The sequence below is a fragment of the Leuciscus leuciscus genome, assembly GCF_965113295.1.
Source record: "Leuciscus leuciscus genome assembly, chromosome: 3".
In the NCBI taxonomy this organism is placed as follows: Eukaryota; Metazoa; Chordata; class Actinopteri; order Cypriniformes; family Leuciscidae; genus Leuciscus; species Leuciscus leuciscus.
Window position 1 is genome coordinate 34,069,836 of NC_138727.1, and position 25,127 is coordinate 34,094,962.

The 25,127-nt window shown below is 38.6% G+C and overlaps 1 protein-coding gene across 3 annotated transcripts in view; it reads left to right on the plus strand.

Moving 5' to 3' along the window:
- epha6 (eph receptor A6) overlaps positions 1-25,127 on the plus strand; it is a gene marked incomplete at its 3' end in the record, with an annotated part of 171,130 nt that overhangs the window by 41,275 nt on the left and 104,728 nt on the right. For all 3 annotated transcript variants that reach the window (XM_082164013.1, XM_082164014.1, XM_082164015.1), the window contains exon 3: positions 1,152-1,821. In XM_082164013.1, the coding sequence (XP_082020139.1) occupies positions 1,152-1,821 (670 nt within the window). The remainder of the gene's footprint in view (positions 1-1,151; positions 1,822-25,127) is intronic.

Consider the following 25,127-nt stretch of genomic DNA (forward strand, 5'->3'; position numbering starts at 1 on the left):
TTGTAGCCTTTTCTCACAGCACTTTATATAATTAAACGTATCAATTTGATGGCGGATCCAGAAAGGTTCAAACGACAATCACCAGTGACAACTGGAGATTCACCCGTTGTAAAATGCAAAAGACTTCGGACTTCGGACTGGTTACATAAAAAAAAGATACTGCAACCGGGCCCAAGCGAAAACAAGGATAAATGCATCTGATTACAGATACGTGTGTTTGTATTTCAAAGAGTACCAGTTCTAAGGAACATTAATTTGTTGGTTTGACAATTAGAAATTAGACTGCACAGAAATGGAAACGAACTACAGGTAGCTCTAATACACATTAAATGCAGTCACGCAATGCTGATGTTGTTAACATTTACAATTTGAGAACAAATTATAATTTGCACGGTTTGACATGATGAGCAATTGTTAGATTTATTCAGTGTGATTTACTGCAATGCTTTTTTTCCCTTAGTTGGTCAGAACAAAAGTGGATGTTACTTACTTGTTCAGATGACATTTTCCGGTAAAAATTCTTATGTTGGTCATACTTCCAAAAAGTAGAATCTGTGAATCCGAATGACAGTATCCACACTGGCGCGGTGACTGACAGCTGCATATTCTCCTCAAAAAATTGGATTCATCCGCGCTGTGCCGTGCCGATGCACAACCCACGTAAAGTTGATAATTCCGCGAACTGCAATTGCAGATTTCGAACAGAGATGGCGACAAAGAGAAAAAACTACGGACTGCAGCTTTAACTAACACAGTGAATGTATAAAATAATAATAGCATTTATATGGTTGGCAAAAAATGGGACACTACATTTTATTCAAAGTCCACTGGATATTGACTAAATATCTTAATACCAAATATATATGGATAAAAAAAAAATATGATTATTAAAAAAAAAGATATTGTGTATGTCAAAAAAGTTAGCTATCACCTTAGTAAATAAATGAATTATTAGATTCCATGTTTGTTTCATTTTACAGTGAAACAAAAGTGTTTTATGTTAATTTTATGACGCTAACTTCAAGGTGATTTCTCTGGGAGAGAGATCTCAATAAGCAGAGTAGCCTTCCTGAGCATTCACTACTTTCTGTTGCTTTCTCCAATTATCCCACTATCTGTCTTCTCATTCCTTTGTCCTTTGCTCTCCACAGTGGGATGCCATCACGGAGATGGATGAGCTTAACCGGCCCATCCACACCTTCCAGGTGTGCCACGTAATGGAACCCAACCAGAACAACTGGCTCCGTACAAACTGGATACCCCGTCAGGCTGCACAGAAGATCTATGTAGAGCTTCGCTTCACTCTGCGGGACTGCAACAGCATCCCCTGGGTCTCTGGCACCTGTAAGGAGACTTTTAACCTCCACTACTTTGAGACAGATGAGCCACATGGTGCCAATGCTCATTTTCATCCTAACGAGTATGCTAAAATCGATACTATTGCCGCCGATGAGAGTTTCACACAGACAGATCTGGGCGATCGTGTTCTGAGGCTGAATACCGAAGTGCGGGAAGTAGGACCAATATCTCGTAAGGGTTTCTACTTGGCCTTCCAGGATGTGGGCGCATGTATCGCCCTGGTGTCTGTGAGAGTTTATTACAAAAAATGTCCGTCTACCCTGAGAAACCTTGCCGCCTTTCCCGACACTGTCCCACGGGTGGATTCCTCTTCATTGGTGGAGGTCAGGGGGGCGTGTGTTGAGAATGCAGAAGAACGTGACACACCCAAGCTGTACTGTGGCGCTGATGGTGATTGGCTGGTGCCGCTGGGCCGTTGTGTCTGCAGCATTGGCTATGAGGAAAGTGACGGTCTCTGTCTTGGTAAGTCCTAACACTAAATCCTGCTTTCTAAATCTCTTTCTATCTGCTACAGGGTTAGCCAGTAATGTATGTATACAAATATGTACTGTATATATACCCTACATTCAAAAGGTTGGGGTCGTAATATTTTTAAATGTTTTTGAAAGAAGTATCTTATGCTCACAAGCCTGCATTTATTTGATTTAAAAAAATTGCAATTTAAAATAGGTTTTCTATTTGAATATAATTTATTCTGTGATGTCAAAGCTGTTGTAGCAGCCATTTCTCTAGTCTTCAGCATGACATGATCCTTAAATCATTGTAATATGCTGATTTGGTGCTCATTTTAAGAAACGGATAAATATTTTTGTGGAAATCATATTACATTTTCTCAGGATTCTTTGATGTGATGTCAAACGAACAGAATTTATTTGAAATATAAATCTTTTTAAACATTTCCTGTCACTTTTCTTACTGACCCTAAACTTTTGAATGGTAGTGTATGTATAAAACGCAGGAATCTGTAATCTAACCTATCTGTGGTTTTTAATTTAAAAAATATGTCACCAAGCAGAAAACTAAAGTTTTCTCTGTCTGCAAACTGTATGGTGGACAAGTGCTTCCAGTGCAGCCTTATTGATTATGAAGGGATTGATTAATTTTGACATGCCACTCGTGTCCAGTATGGATGTGGTGTAATGTTGCCAATGTTTACCAAGCAACATGGCAACTTGTCACATTATTATAGAATTCAACTGATGTGTGGTCACAGGTGTGCATATCTGTTTGCAATACATTTTTACGTGACTCAGAATTTTATTGTGTTGAGACCTTTGGTCTTAACAGTGGTATTATAGCCTATTGCAAAGCCACTGTTTTTGTACTAATGCCTGACTTTTTATTCATTTGTTATGCATAATTAAAAATTTGGGTCTGGGTCCATCAAGGTCAATTAAATTCAGTTGTGGTCAGAGTTGTTGGCACTCCTGGTAAATATGATCAAAGATGGTTGTAAAAAAAAAATCGGCATTGTTTATTGTTGATCTTTCATAAATTTTTTTTTTTAAAAATCTAACCTTATGAAATAACATTATGAAATAAATGCTTTTCTCCAAACCACGGTGGCCATAAATATTGGCACCCTTTTATTAAATAGATAAAAATATAGGCTATATTTTTGCCAAGATAAAAGCTCTGAGTTTTGTCTTATAATGCCTGATGAGTTTGGAGAACACCTGAAAAGAGATCAGAAACCATTCTTTCATACATAATCTCTCCAGATCCTTCAGATTCACAGATTCACAGCTGGTGCTTCTTCTCTTCAGTTCACCCCACTCATTTTCAATAGGGTTCAGGTCAGGGGAATGGGACGGCCATGGCAGAAGCTTCATTTTGTGCTCAGTGACACATTTTTGTGTTGATTTTGATGTTTGTTTTGGATTGTTGTCCTGATGGAAGATCCAACCATGGCCCATTATAAGATTTCTAGCAGAGGCCGTCAGGTTTTGATTTTTTATTTGTTGGTATTTGCAAGAATCCATGATACCATGTATCTGAACAATATGTCCAGGACCTCCAGCAAAATAATAGGCTCACAACATTAAAGATCCAGCTGTATATTTAACCGTGGACATGGGGTAATTTTCTATGCTTAAGCTATTTTATTATAGCCACTTTCTATTTTGTGAAGCTCAACAATCTTTTGCTGCACATCAGAACTATAGCCTATTCTTTGGTTTTACTCATTGCGATGAATGATTAAGGGAATTTGGCCTTTGTGTATCCTCATATTTATACTCCTGTGAAACAAGAAGTCATAGACTACCTATTTCATGATCCTAGTCACCCTGGTGTGCTAAAAAATGTAAATATAAATGGGAATATATTTCAGAGATATTGTACTCATAAAAAGTATAGGGGTACCAATTTCATAATGTGATTTCAATTATTTTACTACAATGAAAGGTTAGACTTTTGAATGAAAGATTGAAAGGATAAACAATGCAGATTTATTTTTACAGCCATCTTTGACCATATTTACCAGGGGTGCCAATAATTCTGACCACAACTGTAAATTAATTAATAATTGATTAAATAGTAATTAAGTGAGTAAGTCTTTCATTGGATTATCCAAAAATATGTTTGCTATATAACACGTTTTGAAAAATAACTATGTCATATATAATTTAAAAAAAATAACTCTGTTCTGGTACCTCTGGCCCTATTACCCTTGATTAGTCAAGTGTGTTTCCAAGACTGCTAATATTAAAGGGCCCCTATTATGGATTTTATCTACTTTCATGTAGTGTGTGAACATAGCTCTAAGTGAATGAAAACATCCTTCAAAGTCTTAATCTGAAAGTGCACCTTATATAAAGTTATTGTCTTTAAGTAAGAGTCGACTCTGAGTCAATTAAATGAATCGTTTTTCAAACGAGTCATAAGCCGTTTCGTTGTGATGTCAAGACGAAACATTAGTATATTGCCCGCCCACTTATTGCGCGCAGACACCAGGGAAAACTTGAACCTCAAACCAACAGCTGATTCCTGTGGAAACTGGATAGCATCATGTTGAGAAGACGGCGCTGTGCTCTATAATGTGAAGGTAAAGACAGTTTTTTGTTTTTTTTTTCACTGACCAAGGACGAGCATGTGAATAATTAGTGGTTAAAATTCATCTTTACCACGATATCACAGCAGTATAATCCTAAACTTTTGCTGTGTTCCCTTTATTTTACTGACGACTGCTTCTCAAATCTCGGAGTTCAATGCAGGATTCGCAAACCGTTTTTACTCTTGAAAGATGGTGTTCAAAAAACTTAGTTTTGAGTTTTATATTGTGTAGGTCTCCTGCTAACTTGCTAACTCACAAAAGACATCATTGTCTTACTGAAATACTTCTACTAATCAGCTGTGGGCCATGATCACCTGTCTCTATTAATGCAGATCGTCTGTCGTTCTCACTACTTTGAGGACCAACGTTTACCAACGTTAATGTTACATCAGATCATTCACTCTAGAGCTCGGCTAATGTAAACATTGCATACATGCACTGTTATTGATACAGTATTCACCGCAATATATTAGAAAAATACTCTGTAAATAAATTAGTACAAGTAAAATAATCGGTTTGTTGATGGACATGCACTTGTTAATGCTGATGGTGAGGAATTACAGTTGCAACATATCATAATGTACCGCAAACTGAGTAGTGTATCACTGAGAAACACTGAGTCCTGCTCGAGTCGTCCTTGTAATGTAGGTTCGGGTTGAATAACTTGTTCTTCCAGTGTTTCAACATCGGACTCGCACTCACATTGATAGTCAAATCGACGTCATTGTTTGTTACTGTGTTTAGTTTAGTGTTGGAAGCCTCAGGAGCCGTCGTTTTTGTTTTCGACGCGCTGAACACGGTAGGCCAATCACAACAGACTGAGCTGTCTGGCCAATCAGAGCAGGGTAGCTTGTGGAAAATGTGATGTGCAAATGTATATTATGAGGAAATTAAAGGTTTTTTTTTTTAGTTTTTTTTTTTACCTTTGATGCATGTAAACATGTTGTAGGAGACTCCGACATTAGGAAACGTTAAGCATAATACGGGCCCTTGTAAGTATAACACCATTGGGATGTTTCATTTGATCACTCAGCTTGCCTGTGTTCTCGGTGTATAATTCATATCAGGGTATGTGAGCTGTGATTTTGCCGGGGGCCAGGAGCAAATGCAGTGTATTTTTTCTTTGGCTTCAGATTCGCTCAGAAATGGGCAACCTGGAGTAAAAACGGAAGTGATTAAAGAATAATTTCAGACGGGAAGGAAAAATACTCTCACTCCATTCCACTCGCATATTGTATTCCAGTCTAAACGTTGCTTGCCAATGTGCAAAGCTTGAGACTTTACTTTTCTTCTTCTTCTTGTAACTGGTGGAGAACAAGTATATGGACTAACAGCTAGGCCATATTCTTTCTGAAATGGGTGCCAGTTGATATCAGCTCCTGTGTATATAGTATACAAAGCAACATCAAAGTGATATTCCATACAACAGCACTTGCTGGTGGGACATTGATTACAGTTAACAAGGTATAAAATTACTCGTACCTAAGATTTTGGTCACACCACCCATCTCTACTTCGTTTTTGATTGACTGAGAAAAGCCCCATTTCTGACAGCAGATGAAAGTAGATGAGAGAAGGGACAGCCATGATAGAGACATCAGTGATTGACCCGGTTCATGCTGCCGCAGCCTGTGGGGAGGTTTTCTGTACATGTGAGAGAATAGGAGATGGCAACGGCAGTCAGAGGCATCATTACATTCCCCTCATTATCATACAGTAACTGAGCATTTCAACCACTCTTCAAGTGCTTTAAAGATTCTGTAGTGTGAGATGCACTCATTTTCAGTCTCTTTCTCAGGATTTGTTAGATGCACCAGATGAAGTATCATTCTTAAGATAGCATGCTGTCTGCGATATGATTTAGACTCAGTGAGTACATCAAAAGCAAAGCTCTCCTGTCACGGGGCCGTTCAGTGCATCTCTATAACCTGCCTCCCCCCGTTTCCTGCCACCTCTGTCTCTTTCTTCCATTTTGCACATTATCTAAGCAGATCACTCCTCAGATTAAGGCTGCAATCGCACTGGCACCTGTCAAAGCCCTAATCAAATCCCCAGCGTCAGGGCGGCTCCCGCTGCAAAGTGAATCCATAATCAGCTCTCCCCTGCCCATCAGAGACCAGTTGCTCAGCATGGTGTTTGTGTGTTTGTGTGAGTCAGGGACAGAAGCTGAGAAATCGAGAGACAGACTTTCAGAGTATGTACCGAATTTCATAAAAAACTTCTCAACTGTTGGTGAAGTTTGATCTTTAGGGATCCAGCTGTGTAAGTTCCAGGTTGGTATTGTATGTTCTTATAACCATCATGAAAAAAATATAAATAAATATTCTCATGTGTTTTTTAACAGTAGGGATGCAATGATTGTAAAATTTTGGCCAATACTGATAAGCCAATAATAATTATTTTTTTGTTATGACTGCAAAAGGTGCAGGGCCACGTTACCAAAATTTTTGCAAAATTTCCTGGACAAAAAAAATATATAATAATATTCCACTGTCAATAATATAGCAATGCATGAGGCACTGCTCACAAATACTTAAACTTTTAAAGCAAGCAGCTTTCTTTTGGACAATGCGGCGAATTTATGTGACCAACTTGAACTTGGTGTCAAATCTACACTAGAAAATGTCTTCCCCCTCACTCGAAACTCCTGATCATGTGGATTCCTATGAAATGACAGTGTTTTAAATGCAAAATGTTGCCAAGCAGTAGTAAATGTGACCCAACCTTAGCTGATAAATGGCAGATATAAAGATTATATATTATTTTATGTAAATATTTTAAAATTAAAATAAATAAATCAGATGTTAAAAGTGAATTTTAACATTGCAACATTATAAAAGATGAAAAATATAATCATATATGGACACTATAATTTTTTATTTTATTTTTTTTATGCTAAAGATTACATGTAATTAGTGTTCTTAAATTATTAGCGCTAAAGGTTAGCCTTAAATAAGTGTTAGATGATGGAAGAGGTAATGTGGGGAAAATCCCAGAGGAAAAATGTATTGCTCAGTAGTTGTTTTTTATAAGCTCAGGACAGGAGACTTAAGGGCCAATCCCAATTCTACCCCTTACCCCTTCACTTACCCCTTCCCCTCTGTTTTGCGTGTGCACGTGAAGGGGTAGGGCTGTCTCAATTCTCTTTTGGTTGGAGGGGTAGGGGTAAGGGGAAGGGCCAGATAGCCCTTGAAACGAAGATTTTTCGGGACCACACTTCAAGGGGTATGAGAAATGTACCTGCATACACCGGCTACAGAGGCAACATGACTGCCAATAATCATTTTCTTTGTCACATTCAATCTTGTGTTCATATTTACGGTCATGTTCTTCAAAGAAACAGTTGCAAAAAAATCGTTAAAATTGTAAAGTTCGTTAACAATATGACGCGTGTAAAAAGCAAAAGTTTGAAGCGAAGTGGACGCGCGAATGAGGCGAATTCGCGTCCACCGCGCCGCACTAAACGCCTCATTCGCGCCGCAAGACCTCCAGACGCGTGTAAACGCGTCTTTTAACATTGAAATCACTCGTGCCAGACGCTCTATTCGCGTTTGGTGTGAACGCAGCTTTTAGGCGTCGAAGATATCGTCATCTCCGTTTTTTTCTGCAAACTTCAGAAGAAAAATACAAAAAATAGCTGTAACTCATGCAAGACTACAGCTGACGATGGCATCTTGGAAGTTTGTGATAAACATTGGCGCATCTCCTGTGACGTAGGCGCTAGCGACGATGTATAATGACATGTAACGGTGTAGTAGTGGTGTCCCATTTCTTAGGGGAATATTTTCACCCCTACGCCTTGCCACTCTGTTTCAAGGGGCAAGGGGGTAAGGGTTAGGGGTAGGCGAAGGGGTATAAAATAGAATTGGGATTGGGCCTTAGTTGTGATTCTCATATATCTCTCGTTGTATCAATAGCATTTCAAATATTTATCCTAACATTTCGTAGGATAAATAAAAATAGACACAAATTAGACATGATAAATATTTGAGAGCAAAATAATAAAAACAGAATGTGGTAGAAGAAACATAGGACATCAGTCTTGCTACAATCTCTTTCAAGACTCAATTATAGGAATATTTTATAGCTCAGATTTGGCCCTTTTTAAGCTTAGGAGACTTAGTTGAGATTCTCAAATATATCTAATTTAAGTATCAGTAGTGTCTCAGATGTTTCTCCTAAAATTTCTTAGGATAAATAAAAGTAGACACAATTGAGACATGGGAAAGTTCTGAGAAAAAGAAGTCCAAAATGAGAATGGGCTGTGTGGCATGGGAGATCTCTATATTGTCTTGCAAAGGTTGCTATTTTTATTGTTATTTTATGCCATTGGGGTTTTTCACCTTTAATGGACAGGACAGTAGGAGGAGAGACAGGGAACAATGGGAAAGGCGAGAAGGGAACGGCTGGGACTCGAACTCGTGCTGTCTGAGGTGCAGTTGTGCCCCGATGTCGATGTGCTGCCTACAAGGCTAAGGCTCTGACAGAGGTTTATCTAAGCTCAAGATACTAAGTGGTGATTCTCTTATATGTCTCATTATTTATCAGTTTTGTCTTTAGATGTCTTCAATTTTTATTTTACGAGAAACTTTTTTTTAATATATATATATTCTTAATATCTTAAATACTGAAACTATCATTTAAAGGAGCTGTAAGAAATGTATTTCAATTAATCATAAAATGGCCCTGATATGTCACTAGACATTAAGAAATCATGTTCATTTCAAATACTTATATCACTGACAACAGTAGTCCGGCCAGGATATTGTCATTTAAAAAGTGAAGTTGCAGCCCTCAACTGATGTTGATGTTGTCATGTTGTGTTTTGGCCTGAAGCGCCACCCTCCACCTATCTACTAATCACGAAGTCAGTAGTGTTTCGGCATCGGGGTTGCCAGCTCTGCTCTAGTTACCACAGCTACGTAGCAGCCTATCTGGCAACCTCGAGTCAGGGGGGAGGGGGAGGGGATACACCGCTCTACAGTAATTTGAAAGTGAATGCAGTACCAGTTTTGGCCACAATCTGACATACGGCTCCTTTAAATACCATTATACATTTCAGAATATTAAGGGTTACTAGTTTAAATGTATCTTTAATGCCCAGCATTTTATATGCAGCAGGTTTTCCGAACATACAAGAAAGGGATTAGAAACTTATAAGATGTTATACAAGATAAATACTTAAATTATTATTTAATTTTTTATCAAAAGTAACACTACCAGTGTTTTGTACCAGTTATTGTACCAGTACTTCATTGTTGTTGCATAACCTTTTTTTTTTTTTTAGCATTGAACATTTTGTCTTGAACAACCCACTTTGAATACATGTAAATATAGGTCATGATTTTCTCTATTAAATCATTGTGCAACAAAACACTGTCTTCAAATATGACAACTTAAAATATGACGATGTGTATTGTGTTTCACTGAAATGATGTGGATGAATGAGATTGAAGCTACCCATAGTGAAGAAAAAGTGCTCTCTTTCACATCTCAAATATTTCTGCTAGACATACAGTGGGGAGAACAAGTATTGATACACTGCCGATTTTGCAGGTTTTCCTACTTACAAAGCATGTAGAGGTCTGTAATTTTTACAGACCTTTTACAGAAAAAAAGAATCCAGAAAATCACATTGTATGATTTTTAAATAATTAATTTGCATTTTATTGCATGACATATGTATTTGATCACCTACCAACCAGTAAGAATTCCGGCTCTCACAGACCTGTTAGTTTTTCTTTAAGAAGCCCTCCTGTTCTCCACTCATTACCTGTATTAACTGCACCTGTTTGAACTTGTTACCTGTATAAAATACACCTGTCCACACACTCAATCAAACACACTCCAACCTCTCCACAATGGCCAAGACCAGAGAGCTGTGTAAGGACATCAGGGATAAAATTGTAGACCTGCACAAGGCTGGGATGGGCGGACAATAGGCAAGCAGCTTGGTGAGAAGGCAACAACTGTTAGCACGATTATTAGAAAACGGAAGAAGTTCAAGATGACAGTCAATCTCCCTCGGTCTGGGGCACCATGCAAGATCTCACCTCGTGGGGCATCAATGATCATGAGGAAGGTGAGGGATCAGCCCAGAACTACACGGCAGGACCTGGTCAATGACCTGAAGAGAGCTGGGACCACAGTCTCAAAGAAAACCATTAGTTACACACTACGTCGTCATGGATTAAAATCCTGCAGCGCACGCAAGGTCCCCCTGCTCAAGCCAGCGCATGTCCAGGCCCGTCTGAAGTTTGCCAATGAGATCTTGGCCAACAACCTCCTTCCCTCAGTAAGAGCATTGAAGATGGGTCGTGGCTGGGTCTTCCAGCATGACAACGACCCGAAACACACAGCCAGGGCAACTAAGGAGTGGCTCCGTAAGAAGCATCTCAAGGTCCTGGAGTGGCCTAGCCAGTCTCCAGACCTGAACCCAATGGAAAATCTTTGGAGGGAGCTGAAAGTCCGTATTGCCCAGCGACAGCCCCGAAACCTGAAGGATCTGGAGAAGGTCTGTATGGAGGAGTGGGCCAAAATCCCTGCTGCAGTGTGTGCAAACCTGGTCAAGAACTACAGGAAACGTATGATCTCTGTAGTTGCAAACAAAGGTTTCTGTACCAAATATTAAGTTCTGCTTTTCTGATGTATCAAATACTTATGTCATGCAATAAAATGCAAATTAATTACTTAAAAATCATACAATGTGATTTTCTGGATTTTTGTTTTATATTCCATCACTCACAGTTGAAGAGTACCTATGATAAAAAATGACAGACTTCTACATGCTTTGTAAGTGGGAAAACCTGCAAAATCGGCAGTGTATCAAATACTTGTTCTCCCCACTGTAAACGAGGTTACATTTACATCAAATGGAGACTTTTGCTTGAGTCTCCTGCTTCTCACACTTGTCTCCTGAGACAAAAATAATAATAACAATAATACAAATACTTGACAAATGCATTCACAACCTTGCAACTATATTAATACATTAAGTAATACGTCCTTTCCATTCAACTTTTGGCCCGCAACAATATAATAATAACATACAAAAAAAAATAAAAAATAGTTTAGCTTTTAACACCTTTTACATGACACTGTTTCTTTTCATGGCCATAGGTTAAAAAAATAAAAATAATCTACTACTCTATTTCAGTACAAAATAATTTCAGTCCTCCTGATGTTCTCTTGTATACTTTCCTTATGTGGGCTTCTAGGTCGCTAGCACCTTTATTTGACACTGACATGTACGTGCCAGCTTTGCAGGTCATGCATTCTGCTTCACACGGATCCCGACCGAGACGAAAACACAGGAATTTTCTCTGTAAATCAATCATGAATTCACATTTGGGCTTTTTTTTTAACGCTGTTCAGGAGCCATGTGCCACTGTTGACAAGCAAGCGCCGCTCTGTCTCTTGGATGTTGCCGTGGTGCTGATGGTAATGACTAATGATTGAGATGCAGTTTGACCATGGCGTTACGTACATGACCGACCGACCAATGGTGGCGTGAGAGAAGGTGGGACCTAAAGCAATGCAAAAACAGCGACTGTAAAAAGCATAAGCCGAATCCCAGACATTTTGGGCGATCTACAAATCCCGTCCGGACGCATTTTTTTAGGTCCAAAAAGAGGACATGTCCGGGAAAAAGAGGACGTATGGCACCCTACTAAAGTTTAGATGAGATCTCAACAACATCACGCACAGTGCTCAGAGTTCTCTCCTTAGAGACTCTGATCTCTCACACTTGTCTCCTCTAAAGTTTAGAAAAAATCTCAGGAACATCACAGACTATGTTCTGATTTGTCTCCTTAGCTAGAGACTCTGCTGGTATCACACTTGTCTCCTCTAAAGTTTACAAGAGTTCTCAACAACTTTACAAATCAAATGTCTCAGTATGAACTCAAACATTGCTACCATATAATATGTATTAATAATCAGAGTGGTCAATGATTGAGTCTTTAGACATGTAATGTGTCTTTCAGCAAAGTAAGCTACAGGGTTACTGTTACTGTTCCTGTAGTAAGACTTCTGTAAGTTAGTTTTCATAAAGGCATCAGGTGCATTACTATTTCCAAGAACAAATAATGTGCCTTATGCACATGAACTGTACATCTCTATTCTCTTATTGTGTGTCAGCAATTAAGAGTGACTTTAACCTTATTTCTGCTTAACTTCACTCTATAGGCGTAAACTCTGAATGTATTGTTTTTTACTTTGGTGCATTTAAAGTACTTGACTTGATGCACAATTTGTAAAGTCGTTGCAGTCTCTTCTAAACATGAAATGAGACAAATGTGAGAGCTCCTCTAGCTGAGAAAGTCTAAGCCTATGTGTGATGATGTTGAGATCTTGTCAGAAACTTAGGAGGGGACAAATATGAGACCACTGGGGTCTTTAGTTGAAGAGAAAAATTGAAGATGAGAGAAGATGAGATCTCTTCTAAAACTTTAAAGGAGACAATTGTGAGAGACCAAGGGTGAGAAGCAGGAGACTCAGAAGAGTCAGACAGGAGACTAAACATCTCCATTTGATGTTGAAGTACCCTCATTTTTGTCTTTTCTTTCCTCTGGAATAGCATGCACAATTACATATTCAATATTAAACGATACCAATAAAAAAAAATCCAATATTGGCTAAGCAATATGGTGACGATATACTGTGCATCCCTTTTTAAAAAGTTGTTTTTAACCACAAGAAACAACTTTCTTAGTAGCTCTTAAACACTCCTCACATGGTTCTCTGCCAGCTTTCTGAATTTGTTTGCTCTTCAGCTCCCTTGGCATTATGGGACATCAGAAGTCTTCACTGTTTGCACACTTCAGAATCCCATCAGATGCAGTACATCATCCTGATATTGTTTGCCTAATGTATCATGAAGGATTTTTACATTCTATTCATTTGACATGTGCCTGGAGAGACTGTATTTACTGTTGCTGGGCTAATTCTCTGGGTCGCCTCCCACTGCTGTGGCACTTTAGAATCTCACTGCCCGCTGCCAGCCTGTGTTTCACAGCTCTGCTAGTATAGATTGTAGCCGTAAGGGTTTAAAAAGCTTGTCACGTTCTCTTTGTGTGTTGCTCTTTTTGCCAAGCAAGTTGTTCAACTTAAAAGCCTATAGATAAGTCACATTTCTAATCTCTTAAATATGAAGTGTGTGATTTAAAAAAAAAATGTAATGTTAAAATACTCTACACAACATTTGAATAAGAAACAATATCGAGACTATAAAACGCGTCAAAACTCCACAAAGCATAACAAGCGTATCAGTGAGAGCACTCGTTTAAACGGTTTACACAGACCGGGACATTTGCAATGCAACAGACTACAGGACATAAATTAAGCCTTTAAATAAAAGGGTTATTATGCTGTTTAGGGAAATAAAAATTAACACACTAAAAACCTGCCTACCTTACATAACTAGTGTTGCCAGATTGCTCACCAAAACCTGCCCACTCCAAGAAAACTGTCAAAATAATGTGATATTATTTTATTGCCATGTCAATCAAGGTTGATAAGCACCATTTTTATCTCCTTAAAACAAAATACGGTTTCCAATGTGGATAATGAAGGGAGTTGCACAAAATTCTTTAGTTTCGAAAAAATAAAACTTCTAAACTGCAGGTATTTAAAAAAAAAAAATTCCGGGGTGTATGAAACTTTGATACTAGATTGTCAAATGACATTAAAATATTGTCTTCATATAAGTCCATCAATCTAACTATTCCCTTATTCAACCATAGTTAAACCCCATATCATTTTTAGCTGGAGTGAAATATTCATTCCCCCAAATAGGGGAGAAGCAAGACAACAATGGGGCCTCTCCGAGAAATGTATGAACTTCGTACCAGATCATAATGGTATTCTTCACAAATGGATTGTCTGTTTTTCTTTTTAGTTCTTTAAGCGGTGCTGAATATAAAGAGCTGTCAAGTGTCAAACCTTTTGCAGCCAACATTTCAACCTGTAACCAAGGCATATTCGTATCTCTACCAGAACCAGAACATTGCAGCCCTATTTTAAGCAGCCCAATAAAACCACAATAAATTTGGTAATTGTAGCCCCCATTCTCTCTTGCTCATTTAGAAATATGATTGATGACTTGTCTTTATATGGAAGTAGAATAATGTCAAATGTTTTTGAAATAAAAAGCCTGTTGAATTGCACTACTTGAAAAAAAAATAGGCATTGCATTAACCATGCTTGCATTTTAATGCATTGTATTTTTAGTGCTTACATTTTTATGGGCTGAAATTCAACATGGTTGAATATTTAAGCTGTGAATATTTCAATTAAAAACATTTCAAACACATTTTCATTATTAAAAATTCAATAATGAAAATATTCACCTTTCATATTTCACTTCCAAAATATTCAAACTTTCGGTCCATTTTATTTCGCTTTGCAAATTCGCTTCCACAAATTCAGTGGTTCAAATTCGACAGTAAATTCAAGATTGACGTCCAGGAACTGCAGGAAAAGCAGTAGATTGCCGAGCATACTCTCCATCTGCTGTTAGTCTACCTCACCATCAGATGGTGCAAAAGCGCGTGTTGAAGACCAGCAACAGTTAGAACAAGTCGTTCATTCATAAAACTCATTTACAGCAATGTAAGTGTATTTGTGATTATTATGACGGCTGTTTATGTTAAATTCAGTGTCTTCACGGTTACTTTTCCTGTGTAGCATGCATGCATCTTTCTCTACCGTGAACGAGATTATAATGTTATTCCCCGATGCGGATATACAGATCCAATGTTACATTTTTGAGGTTGACATATATTTCTCTTGGTTGTTTAGTTGCCTTAACTTTATATTGTGGATGTGCTGCATGCAGGCTATTAGGGTTTCCCTCAATACTTAAGGATTCCCCTGCTGGACATATACAACGCTTAACGTAGCTTAATGGACTACAGTGATGTAAAAGACCAAACTCGCAGGCAAACAGATGGACTCAGAATAACGCGCAAAGCTTAATGCTGAGCGTTTCCCAGTGATAGATTGGCATACAGATGGCTTGATGTTGGACATTCGCACATTTAGGGACCGTCTCTAAAGTGTATACGACTTTGGTATACACGTTTCTAACTCCGATAGCATTTGAATAGAACGACTTACAGTCATAAAACCAACTGTAAAGTGTTCATTTAGTGTCAGGCATAATGCGCACCCTTTGGATTTTTGATATTTATTCAAATAAATTTAAGTTTGCTATTGAAGTTAGATACATGCCAATGTTGTATGCAACTTTAGAGACGGTCCCTAAATGTGCGAATGTCCAATGTCACGCCAATTTTTACATTTAGTCATTTAGCAGAAGCTTTTATCCAAAGCGATTTACAGTTAAACTAACAATAGGATAACAATATGCAAGTGCTGTGACAGTTTAAGCTAATGCAATACACGTATGCATACTATATGTGTTGATTTTATGCCAGTATATCACGAAACGCTCAGCATGAAACTTTGCGCGTTAAGTTCATATTCTGAGTCCATCTTCTTGCCTGTAGCCTATATAATAGCCTACAGCCTACTTCCCCAATAAGGTGCAAGATTGGTCTTTCATATCACTGTATCAACGGAAGGGAAATCCTTGAGTATGAGGTATTGAGGGAAACCGATTATTATCCTGTTCATGGTAGAGAAAGCTGATGACATGTTGAATATACAGGGAAAGTAACAATGAAGTTATTGAATGAAACATAAACACAGCTTTTGTGTGTTTATCATCTTTTCCGCATATACTGACACAGATAATCATTTTCATTTTATGAATGAATGTCTTCGTCAACAACAAGCGCTTTTGCACCATCTGCTGCTGAGGTAGACTAACAGCAGATGGAGAGTATGCTCGGCAATCTACTGCTTTTCCTGCAGTTCCTGGACGTCAATGTTGAATTTACTGTCGAATTTGAACTACTGAATTTGTGGAAGCGAATTTGCAAAGCGAAATAAAATGGACCGAAAATTGCCTGTTGAATATTATTGGTTGTATTTTTAAACAGTTTGAATATTTTGGAAGTGAAATATGAAAGGTGAATATGGATTATTGAATTTTTAATAATGAAAAGGTGTTTGAAATGTTTTTAATTGAAATATTCACAGCTTAAATATTCAACCATGTTGAATTTCAGCCCATAAAAATGTAAGCACTAAAAATACAATGCATTAAAATGCAAGCATGGTTAATGCAATGCCTATTTTTTTTTTCAAGTAGTGCAAGTCAACAGGCTTTTTATTTCAAAAACATTTGACATTATTTTACTTCCATATCTTTATTTACTTTAAAACCAGAAAAAACACTGAACATGCCCATAAGCTTTAAAAGGGAAGGTATCTATTTTTCACGCTCTGATAGAAACACTATGGTATCATAAGCATATGAGGCAATACAGTGTTCTAAAACTGCTGAATGAATACCGCGAATTATTGGGTGTGATCTAATTGCTATTGCTAGCAGTTCCATGGATAATACAAAGTGTAGAGGCGAAAGCAGCGAGCCTTGTCAGGAACCACAACTTAATTTAAATGGTTGTGAGATAAGATTGTTGGTGAGTACCTCCGCAGTAGAATCAACTAATAGAATTTCCATCCATCTATGGAAATTGTCACCCAAACCAAATCTCGCAAGAACCTTCAACAAATATGGCCATTCAAGTCTGCCTTTTCGGCATAGAGCAACAGGATGGCCGTAACAGGGGCACCGTCCCCGGCATGTACCAAATGGAGTACCCTCCTAACATTGTGGAACCCTTGACGATTCTTAACAAAGCCATTCTGGTCTGAATGTACCAGCCGAGGCAGGACCTTCTCAAGTCTCATCCCCAAGGCTTTAGCAATCATTTTTGCATCCGTATTCAAAAGTGAAATTGGTCTATATGACCTACATTCTACAGGTGGCTTTCCTGGCTTCAAAATAAGAGTGATCAGGGCAATTTTCAACGAGGGAGGATGAGATCCTCGCCGAAAAGCTTCTACATACATATCCAGTAACGGGCCTATTAATTTATCTTTGAATTCCTTATAAATGTCAATTGGGAGCCCATCCGGACCCACCGCCTTACCGCCCCTCATTTTAAGAATAGCATTAGAAACCTCTTCTAATTCCAATTCCCTATCTAGCTCAAGTTTTGTCGCTTCGAAAATAGAGGGAATATCTAACCCATCCAAAAATTTGTTTTGAGTATAGGAAATTCGGTTTGATACAGAGATTTGTAAAACGATACAAATGTGCAGTTAACCGCAGCCGGATCCATTGTAATTTCTCCCATTACTAATTTCATTAATAGCTCTTTCTGATGTAAATTTCTTAAGTTGCCAGGCCAGCAGATTACTGGGTTTCTAACCCTGATCATAAAAAGTTTGCTTCAGTCTTAATATACTACTTTCAGCTTTTAGTTCAGTGGTTCTAAACCTTTTTGACATTGAGGCCCCCTTTTGTTCAAGACAATTTTCAAAGGCCATGATATGTACGTTTATTCTGTTGTAATTAAAAAAAAATGTTCGCGATTGTGCTGCATTCACTCACAAAAATAAATGTTTTACATATTTACGGTAGGAAATGTACAAAATATCTTCATGGAACATGATCTTTACTTAATATCCTAATGATTTTTGGTATTAAAGACAAATCGATAATTTTGACCAATACAATGTATTGTTGGCTATTGCCACAAATATACCCGTGCGACTTGTGACTGGTTTTGTAATAGCGAAGTAATTACACTTCACCTTTAACACAATGCATTAATACATGCAGAAATGAACATATTACAATTTTGCTATAAATTGTTTTTTAATGCGCCTAGTTATTTTAATACTCATTTGAGTGTGTGAAATACCTTGACCATGACGTGAGGTTCTCTTATTCATTTTGCACCAGTAAATCAAGAATTGTTGGTTCCGTATAAAATTTATTTTACATAGCCTGCCATTTTTTAATAGATTCCGCATATATACACCAATCTGTCAGATTCTTCACATTAATCTATACTCAGGTTGTGCAATTATCCAAATTGTGTGTACACAGATGTCTGGGAAATGTAATAACCAGCTTTTGGATTTATATATTTTGATATGGATGATGGAAAACACGAGCAGGGCTGAATCTTAAGCCTGCAAAAGGCGCTTTGTCCCCAAAGCCTGTTGTTTACTTGGGCCTTGGAAGACTTTTCTTCAGTCTTGATCCTAATCAGCGCTGACTGCAACCAGAAAGCAAGGCAAATATTGTTTTATCTGTATTGCATTAATACTTTGGTCTCCTGTATCTTTATCCTCTGATCATAAACACTAGGTTCCTTTGGCATATCTCTCTCTATTTATTTTATATATTTTTTTCTGCCAGGTGTCTCCAACATGCACCATTTTTTTATTTTTATCCGTTATATCAACACTTGTCTGCCGTTTGCTCTCCTTTCCTGCTGTGTTTTGATTCTCCACTGTGTTGCATCAATGATCTGTTCTGCCAGCTATGAGGGATTGTTGGAAAGGTACATTCTGAATGTGTGTGATCTACCTTTAAGTTTACTTTGCTCCAGGACTGAAAGAGGCAAGACGGAAACATCGAACCAATCAAGTAAATGCCAGATAGCTTATTCAAATTCAGAAGCAAAGCATTAGCATCCCACCATTTCTCTTATTACCACGTGTCAAAGTTAATCTAATGTGGCAGGTGACTTTTTAAGAGAGTTCAGATTGACATTTGACAAGAATTGCTTTTGCATCGACACACAGATGCACGCTTGAAGAAACACATTTGATCATATCTTGAGCATACAAAACAAAAGCCATCAATCTCTTATTTCCTGTTATCATGCAGGATTCAGTGGTGCTCTGCTGCTCAAGCATGCTATTGTTTACATAGAACAAACAAATGTAAGGATTTTTTTATTCGTGTCCAAATTATTATTATTTTTTTTGCAAGATTCAAAATTACACTCCAAATAAACCATCTCAGCTTTGAGTTTAGTTTACTTTAAATCTGTAAATCAAATCAATTCACATTTATTTGTATAGCGCTTTTCACAATACATATTTCAAAGCAGCTTTACAGAAAATTCATGTCTACATTACAATTCAGAGTGATCTGTTATCAGAGGTGACTGTGTCCGAGTTATGTATTTTAGAAATGTACATATACAAATTATGCAGTTAGCTAATGTGATGCATTCATTTTAGGCAAAAACAATAATCTCACTGAAGTAATTATTACAAGTTGCGAATATAATGAATACAATATCGAAAATTTTGCATTGGTGCCTGTTGATTTTTGAGTTTGCGTTATCTGAAGTCCTAGCAGGAGTTGGATTCATCTCTTCACAGGTGTTGGGTCATCTGAAGTCTTCGCAAGAGTCTGGATCCAAACTGTAGCTGGCGTATAGTTACCTCGAGATGGGCATCCCGAGATAAAACAGAAAAGCAAATGGAAAATAATTCGTTTTGCTGATGTTCATAACTTTTCAAGGAAATATAATCATGTGCATTTGATCTGATATAGGCTAACTGGAGTACAAGGTAATGACATGTATTATGTGAATGCTTGGCTAAAGAGATGTGTCTTTTTTATAGGCTCACTTCAACGCTGCGTCAGTAGCTGAAGATATGAGTACACCCTCTGGTGTGACAATTGTCTGAACCCCACATAGTATAATGGAAATGACAGATGTGATGGTGGATGTGATGTATGTGATGGTAGTGTTGTCACGATACTAGAATTTCTAACTTCGATACGATACCTTGAAAAATATCGATATTCGATACCATTTTCGATACCACGGAGAAAAAAACTGCCACAATATTACGTTTTTATTTTTTTATTTAAAGCTAAATATAACAAGTCTAGAACATGACAATGAGGTATATTTTACATGAACAAAAATGTCCTGAGGTAGTGCACTGGTTCAAAAGCATTAATGCTGGTTTAATACATTAACGTTTTTTGATGAACAGATTTAAATGCAAACGTGTGTGCATTACACGCGAAAACAATGCTATTGGTGCTTTTAACAATACAGATTGTGTCAAAGCACTTAACAGTATCAAATTGGAGGATAGAGTGTCAGTAATGTATAATAATAAGATAAAACATTACATTTTCAGTTAAAGGCATTGCATTATTGAATGAATTGAAGGTTTAGTTTAATTAGTATCTGTGTAATCAAATTGATGATAAGATATGAAGGCAAATTGCAGAGTTAAATACTAATTTTTTAATAAAGTTAAATAAGCACAAGTTAATTTACATTTGACCACAGTTAAAATATTTAACGTTACTTGTCTAAGATTTCTCAGTCCAATTATATTAACTTTAAGAATTACGGTGTAAAAACGAGACAACACACACTCATATCAACAACATACTAGGCCATCTTGGTTAATGTTTCAGAAATGTTAAAATGAGAAGAGTTACCAACCTCTCGAAATTATTTATATAGATCCCGGTGTCGGTCTTTCAGGTGCTTTGCCATATTAGGCCCCGATCACACCTAACGCGTTTTTCAGGTTCGAAAACGCGAGGCACACAGCTGCACTTACCATCACACAGAACGAGCAGTGCGCTGCGTTTGTTATGTTGCTCGGCAACCACTGAAACAGCTGTCCTGTCAGTCAAGTAAACGTCAAATCAGCCTTTTATTAACTTTATTTACTTTCTGTTAACATTGTGGTAGTTACGGTTCGTGAAGTCGTTAAGCTCCTGGTAACCCGCGAGAGCACCACAAGTTTATCCTCCATCATCGCACTCTCCGGGCGTTCAAGCAACTAGCTTTCATCATTAAAACGGAAGACCTGCGAGGCGCAGCAGGCGAATAAACAGCGCGCAGAACGCTCGCTGGAAACCAGTTTAAAATAGGCGCCTCTCACTGCAAAAAACGCGTCAGGTGTGATCGGCCCCATTCACTTCACTTTTGCTATTTAATCAGAGCAAATGAGACGAGTGCGTGTGTGGTGTTTGTCAACGCGCCTTTGGAGAGAAGTGAAAGTGACTGCTCGGCTAGTATCGATACTTCAGGAAATGAGTATTGGTACCGTTCAGATATTTCAGTATCGATATTTATCGAAATATCGATATTTTTGACAACACTATGTGATGGTGATGGCATAAGTCTGTGGCTCTGTGTTCTCATTTTATTATAAAGAGGACAAGAGACTTGGTTTCAGTCATGCTCAAGTAACACTTGCACACTATTAATAATTTAAGATGAAGATGCTTTGTTCTAGACAAATTGACTCTTACCTGTGTTGCTTGCTCTGCACCACATGGGCTTGCATCCTGTCAATTTGATGTTGAACTTTAAGCTATGGGGATTGAGTCTACAAATGTATCTCTTTCACATTCTACTTATTGTGTGCTGAATATGACTCCAGTGGAGTTTGCACGTGAGGATTTGTTTCCGAGATCAGAAGCTCACAAAACGATCTCTTTTGAATTTGATGATGTGTTGTCCACCGCCACATCTGACTCTTAGGAGATCACTGCTGGCCAGACTGACGAGCTTCCCCCAAGTCATCAGGACACTTGCCCTTCTGTAGCCTATTTTGAGCTTTTGGATGTAATTTCTCGTGCTGTGGACAAGCTTAAGCTGTCCAGCCAGAGTCCAAGTTGGATGAGCGTTTTCTAGCAGGCCATAGCATGCATTCATTCTGTGGACTGCTGCCGTTCTTCCAGGATATCAACGCTGCACACCATGTCGGTTCTGCAGACATTCCAGGTGGATATCCTTAAGGAAATGGATGAGGGTGAGGGTTTGACCCCTGAGGCAGTCAAATAGCTGAGGAGGGCAATGATTTAGCACTTGTGCTATCAAACACACGGCTCGTGCTATTTGTTGTGCAATGGCAAATTTGGTTGCAACCAAACACCTGGCTCCTTTCTGAATCTGAATCTGACGTACATCCATGAAAAGGAACCTTCTTGCTAGTTGCTTTGATTTCGCAGTCTTTTACGAAGGGTCCCTTGCATCTGCTCAAACCACATATTTTCAGAATCGTATGTTCCCTGCTGCTATGTCGTTTAAGGGCTCAGTGTCAGAAGGTCTGCCACAAAACAATTAAATGCCCCTCATATCTCATGCACTGCTCAGAGACGTGACCTCAGGCAGTCAAATCTCATGATGGTCTAGATGGTCGTTTGACTCAGTTCGACTCAGTGTAGCGTTTGATGTGCCTCGCTAATGACTTGGCAGCATATCAAGCTGGGTTCTGAAAAACATATAACGGTGGGTATACTATCCAGTTTTGGCATTGTCCGCCTCATTTCAGTGGAGTGCTCATCACACTAGTTTGAGATTGGGAAGTCAGGAAATATGTTTCCTTCTGGAAAAAATAGCTAAAGAGGTGGTCCCTCCTTCCCAGAGCAAATTCAGATTTTACAGCCGGTATTTTCTGGTGCCGGAAAGGAAAGAGGGTTTCATCATATCTCAAACTCTCAGGAACTGCAGTTTCAATATGTTGACGCTTAAACTTATCCAGAGACTGGTTCGTTACAATCAATCTAAAGGATGCATATTTTCAAATTCAGATCATTCAGAGACAAGGGAGGGAGTTTCTCAGGTTCACTTTAAAGTTCTTCAATTCGGCCTAGTGATGAATTACTTTCTCTCAGACCTGAAAGGCTGCCTTGTTGTGGTGAGGATGGACAATATTTATGTGGTTTTATACCTGAACCACCGAAGAGGGATGCATTCTAGCATGTTTTTGGTCACAAAACGCCCTGGCCCTGGTAGTGTAGGTTGCACCCTCAGGTTGTCAACCTAATTGAAAAGTTTGGCAGAGCAGAGCTGGTTCACTGTGTCTCCTTCAGAACTTCTGGGAATAAATGATTTGGTGCAGGTGTTGCCCAAGGGCAATCTGTATGCCTTTCCACCAGTGTGCTTACTTCTGGCTGTTCTGTGGAGAGTTTGGAAGGAAGAGGTCCATCTTTTCTTATAGGTCCCATTTTGCCTTTCTCATGTGTGGTTCTCTGATCTGGTCTCTCTTCTGGAGAAACCATCTTGCAGAATATCAGTTATATACCAGCCATTAGAGTCAGCCTCAAATTACCTTTTAACTCTCAAGAAGTTTATCTTGCTGGCGCTCATTTTTCTCAAGAGAATTAGGGGCTTGTAGGCGTTGTCGTTGACCCCTATCTGTTTGCATTTTGCTCCCAGTCTCGTTAAAGTCTTACTGAGGCCAAGATGTGTTTATCTTCCCAATGTAGTTTCTTCTTTGTTTCACTCACAGACTGTTTTGGAGTCTCTCCTCCTCCCTTTGATTTGCAGGAGAAAGAGAGGTTGCATAGAGTTACAGTTTTGAAGATTTACCTTGACTGTACAACCAGCAGTGTAAATCTGACCAGTTATTTGTCTGCTTCGATGGCAAAGGTTTTGAAGCAGAGGATGTCACATTGAGTGAGGAATGCAATATCAAAGGCTTACGAGGCTTACGCTTGACTATGCATTTAAGCATTTGTGCATGCTCTACAAGAAGTGTTGCATCATCAACGGTTTGGTCAAAGGAGTATCATTGGGCTGATGAATTGGCAGCTATGGCATGATGGTATAGTGCTCCCATAGCATCAGCTACTGGCACAGTGTCAAAATAAACCAATAAATGGGAACGTCTCAGTTACATATGAACCATTGGGGCCCTATTTTAACGATCTGAAACGCAAGTGTCAAAGCGCAAAGCGCAAGTAACTTTGTGGGCGGGTCTCGGCGCTGTTGCTATTTTCCCGGCGGGATAAATGACTCTTGCGCCAGGCGCAAATCTAAAATGGGTTGGTCTGAAGTAGCTTCATTATTCATAGGTGTGGTTTGGGCGTAACGTGAAATAAACCAATCAGAGCGTCATCTCACATTCCCTTTAAGAGCAGATGCGCTTTTTCCATAGCGGATTGCTATTGTAACGGCGGATTTGCCAGGCGCGCGCCAGCAGCGGTTCACAGCCAAGGAGAGCAACGCTCTCGTCACGGCCGTAAAAGAGAGAAGTTACATTGAAATGGAGAAACCCACCCAAATTAACTTCGGTTAATTTGGGTAAATGTGTAAGCTAGATGTATGCTTTTATAATAAATTGTTTATCTATCTATCTATCTATCTATCTATCTATCTATCTATCTATCTATCTATCTATCTATCTATCTATCTATCTATCGTAATAATGTATGATTTGCAAAAATGAAAACTGCTGCTTCTGTGTAGATGAGAGAATCAAAGTGCGCGTTGTGCACACGCTACATTGATTATGGCCAAGCATGCGCCCTTAAAATAGCCTATGAATAACATGCGCAACGCGCCACTGACTTTAAACTATTTTTTCCTGGTTAGTGGCGCAATTGTTTTCTAAACCTGCAAAATAGCATGAAGGAACGTTTGCGCCGGAACACGCCTCCTCTTTGCGCTGAACCGCCCCCGGGAGCGCAAGTGTATTTCTTAGTTAACCGACGTGCTTCTGTGGAGGGAAAAGTCCGCTTTGCGCGGGTGCAAAATAGGAATGATACATGCGTCGGTGTACAAAGTCACTTGCGCTGGGTGCAAGATAGGGCCCAGTGTCCTTTTGTTTAGTTTGTGGTGCTAGCACTATTTTCCAATAAATTAGTGTGATTCTATACCGACTTCAGGAAATTGTTACACCAGAGGGTTACTATAGTTCCACATAGTTCCCACAGCTACTGACAAAGGGGCTTTTGACAAAAGGTTACATCGTAGCAGGCATTTTTTTTTATTTTTTTTTTATAG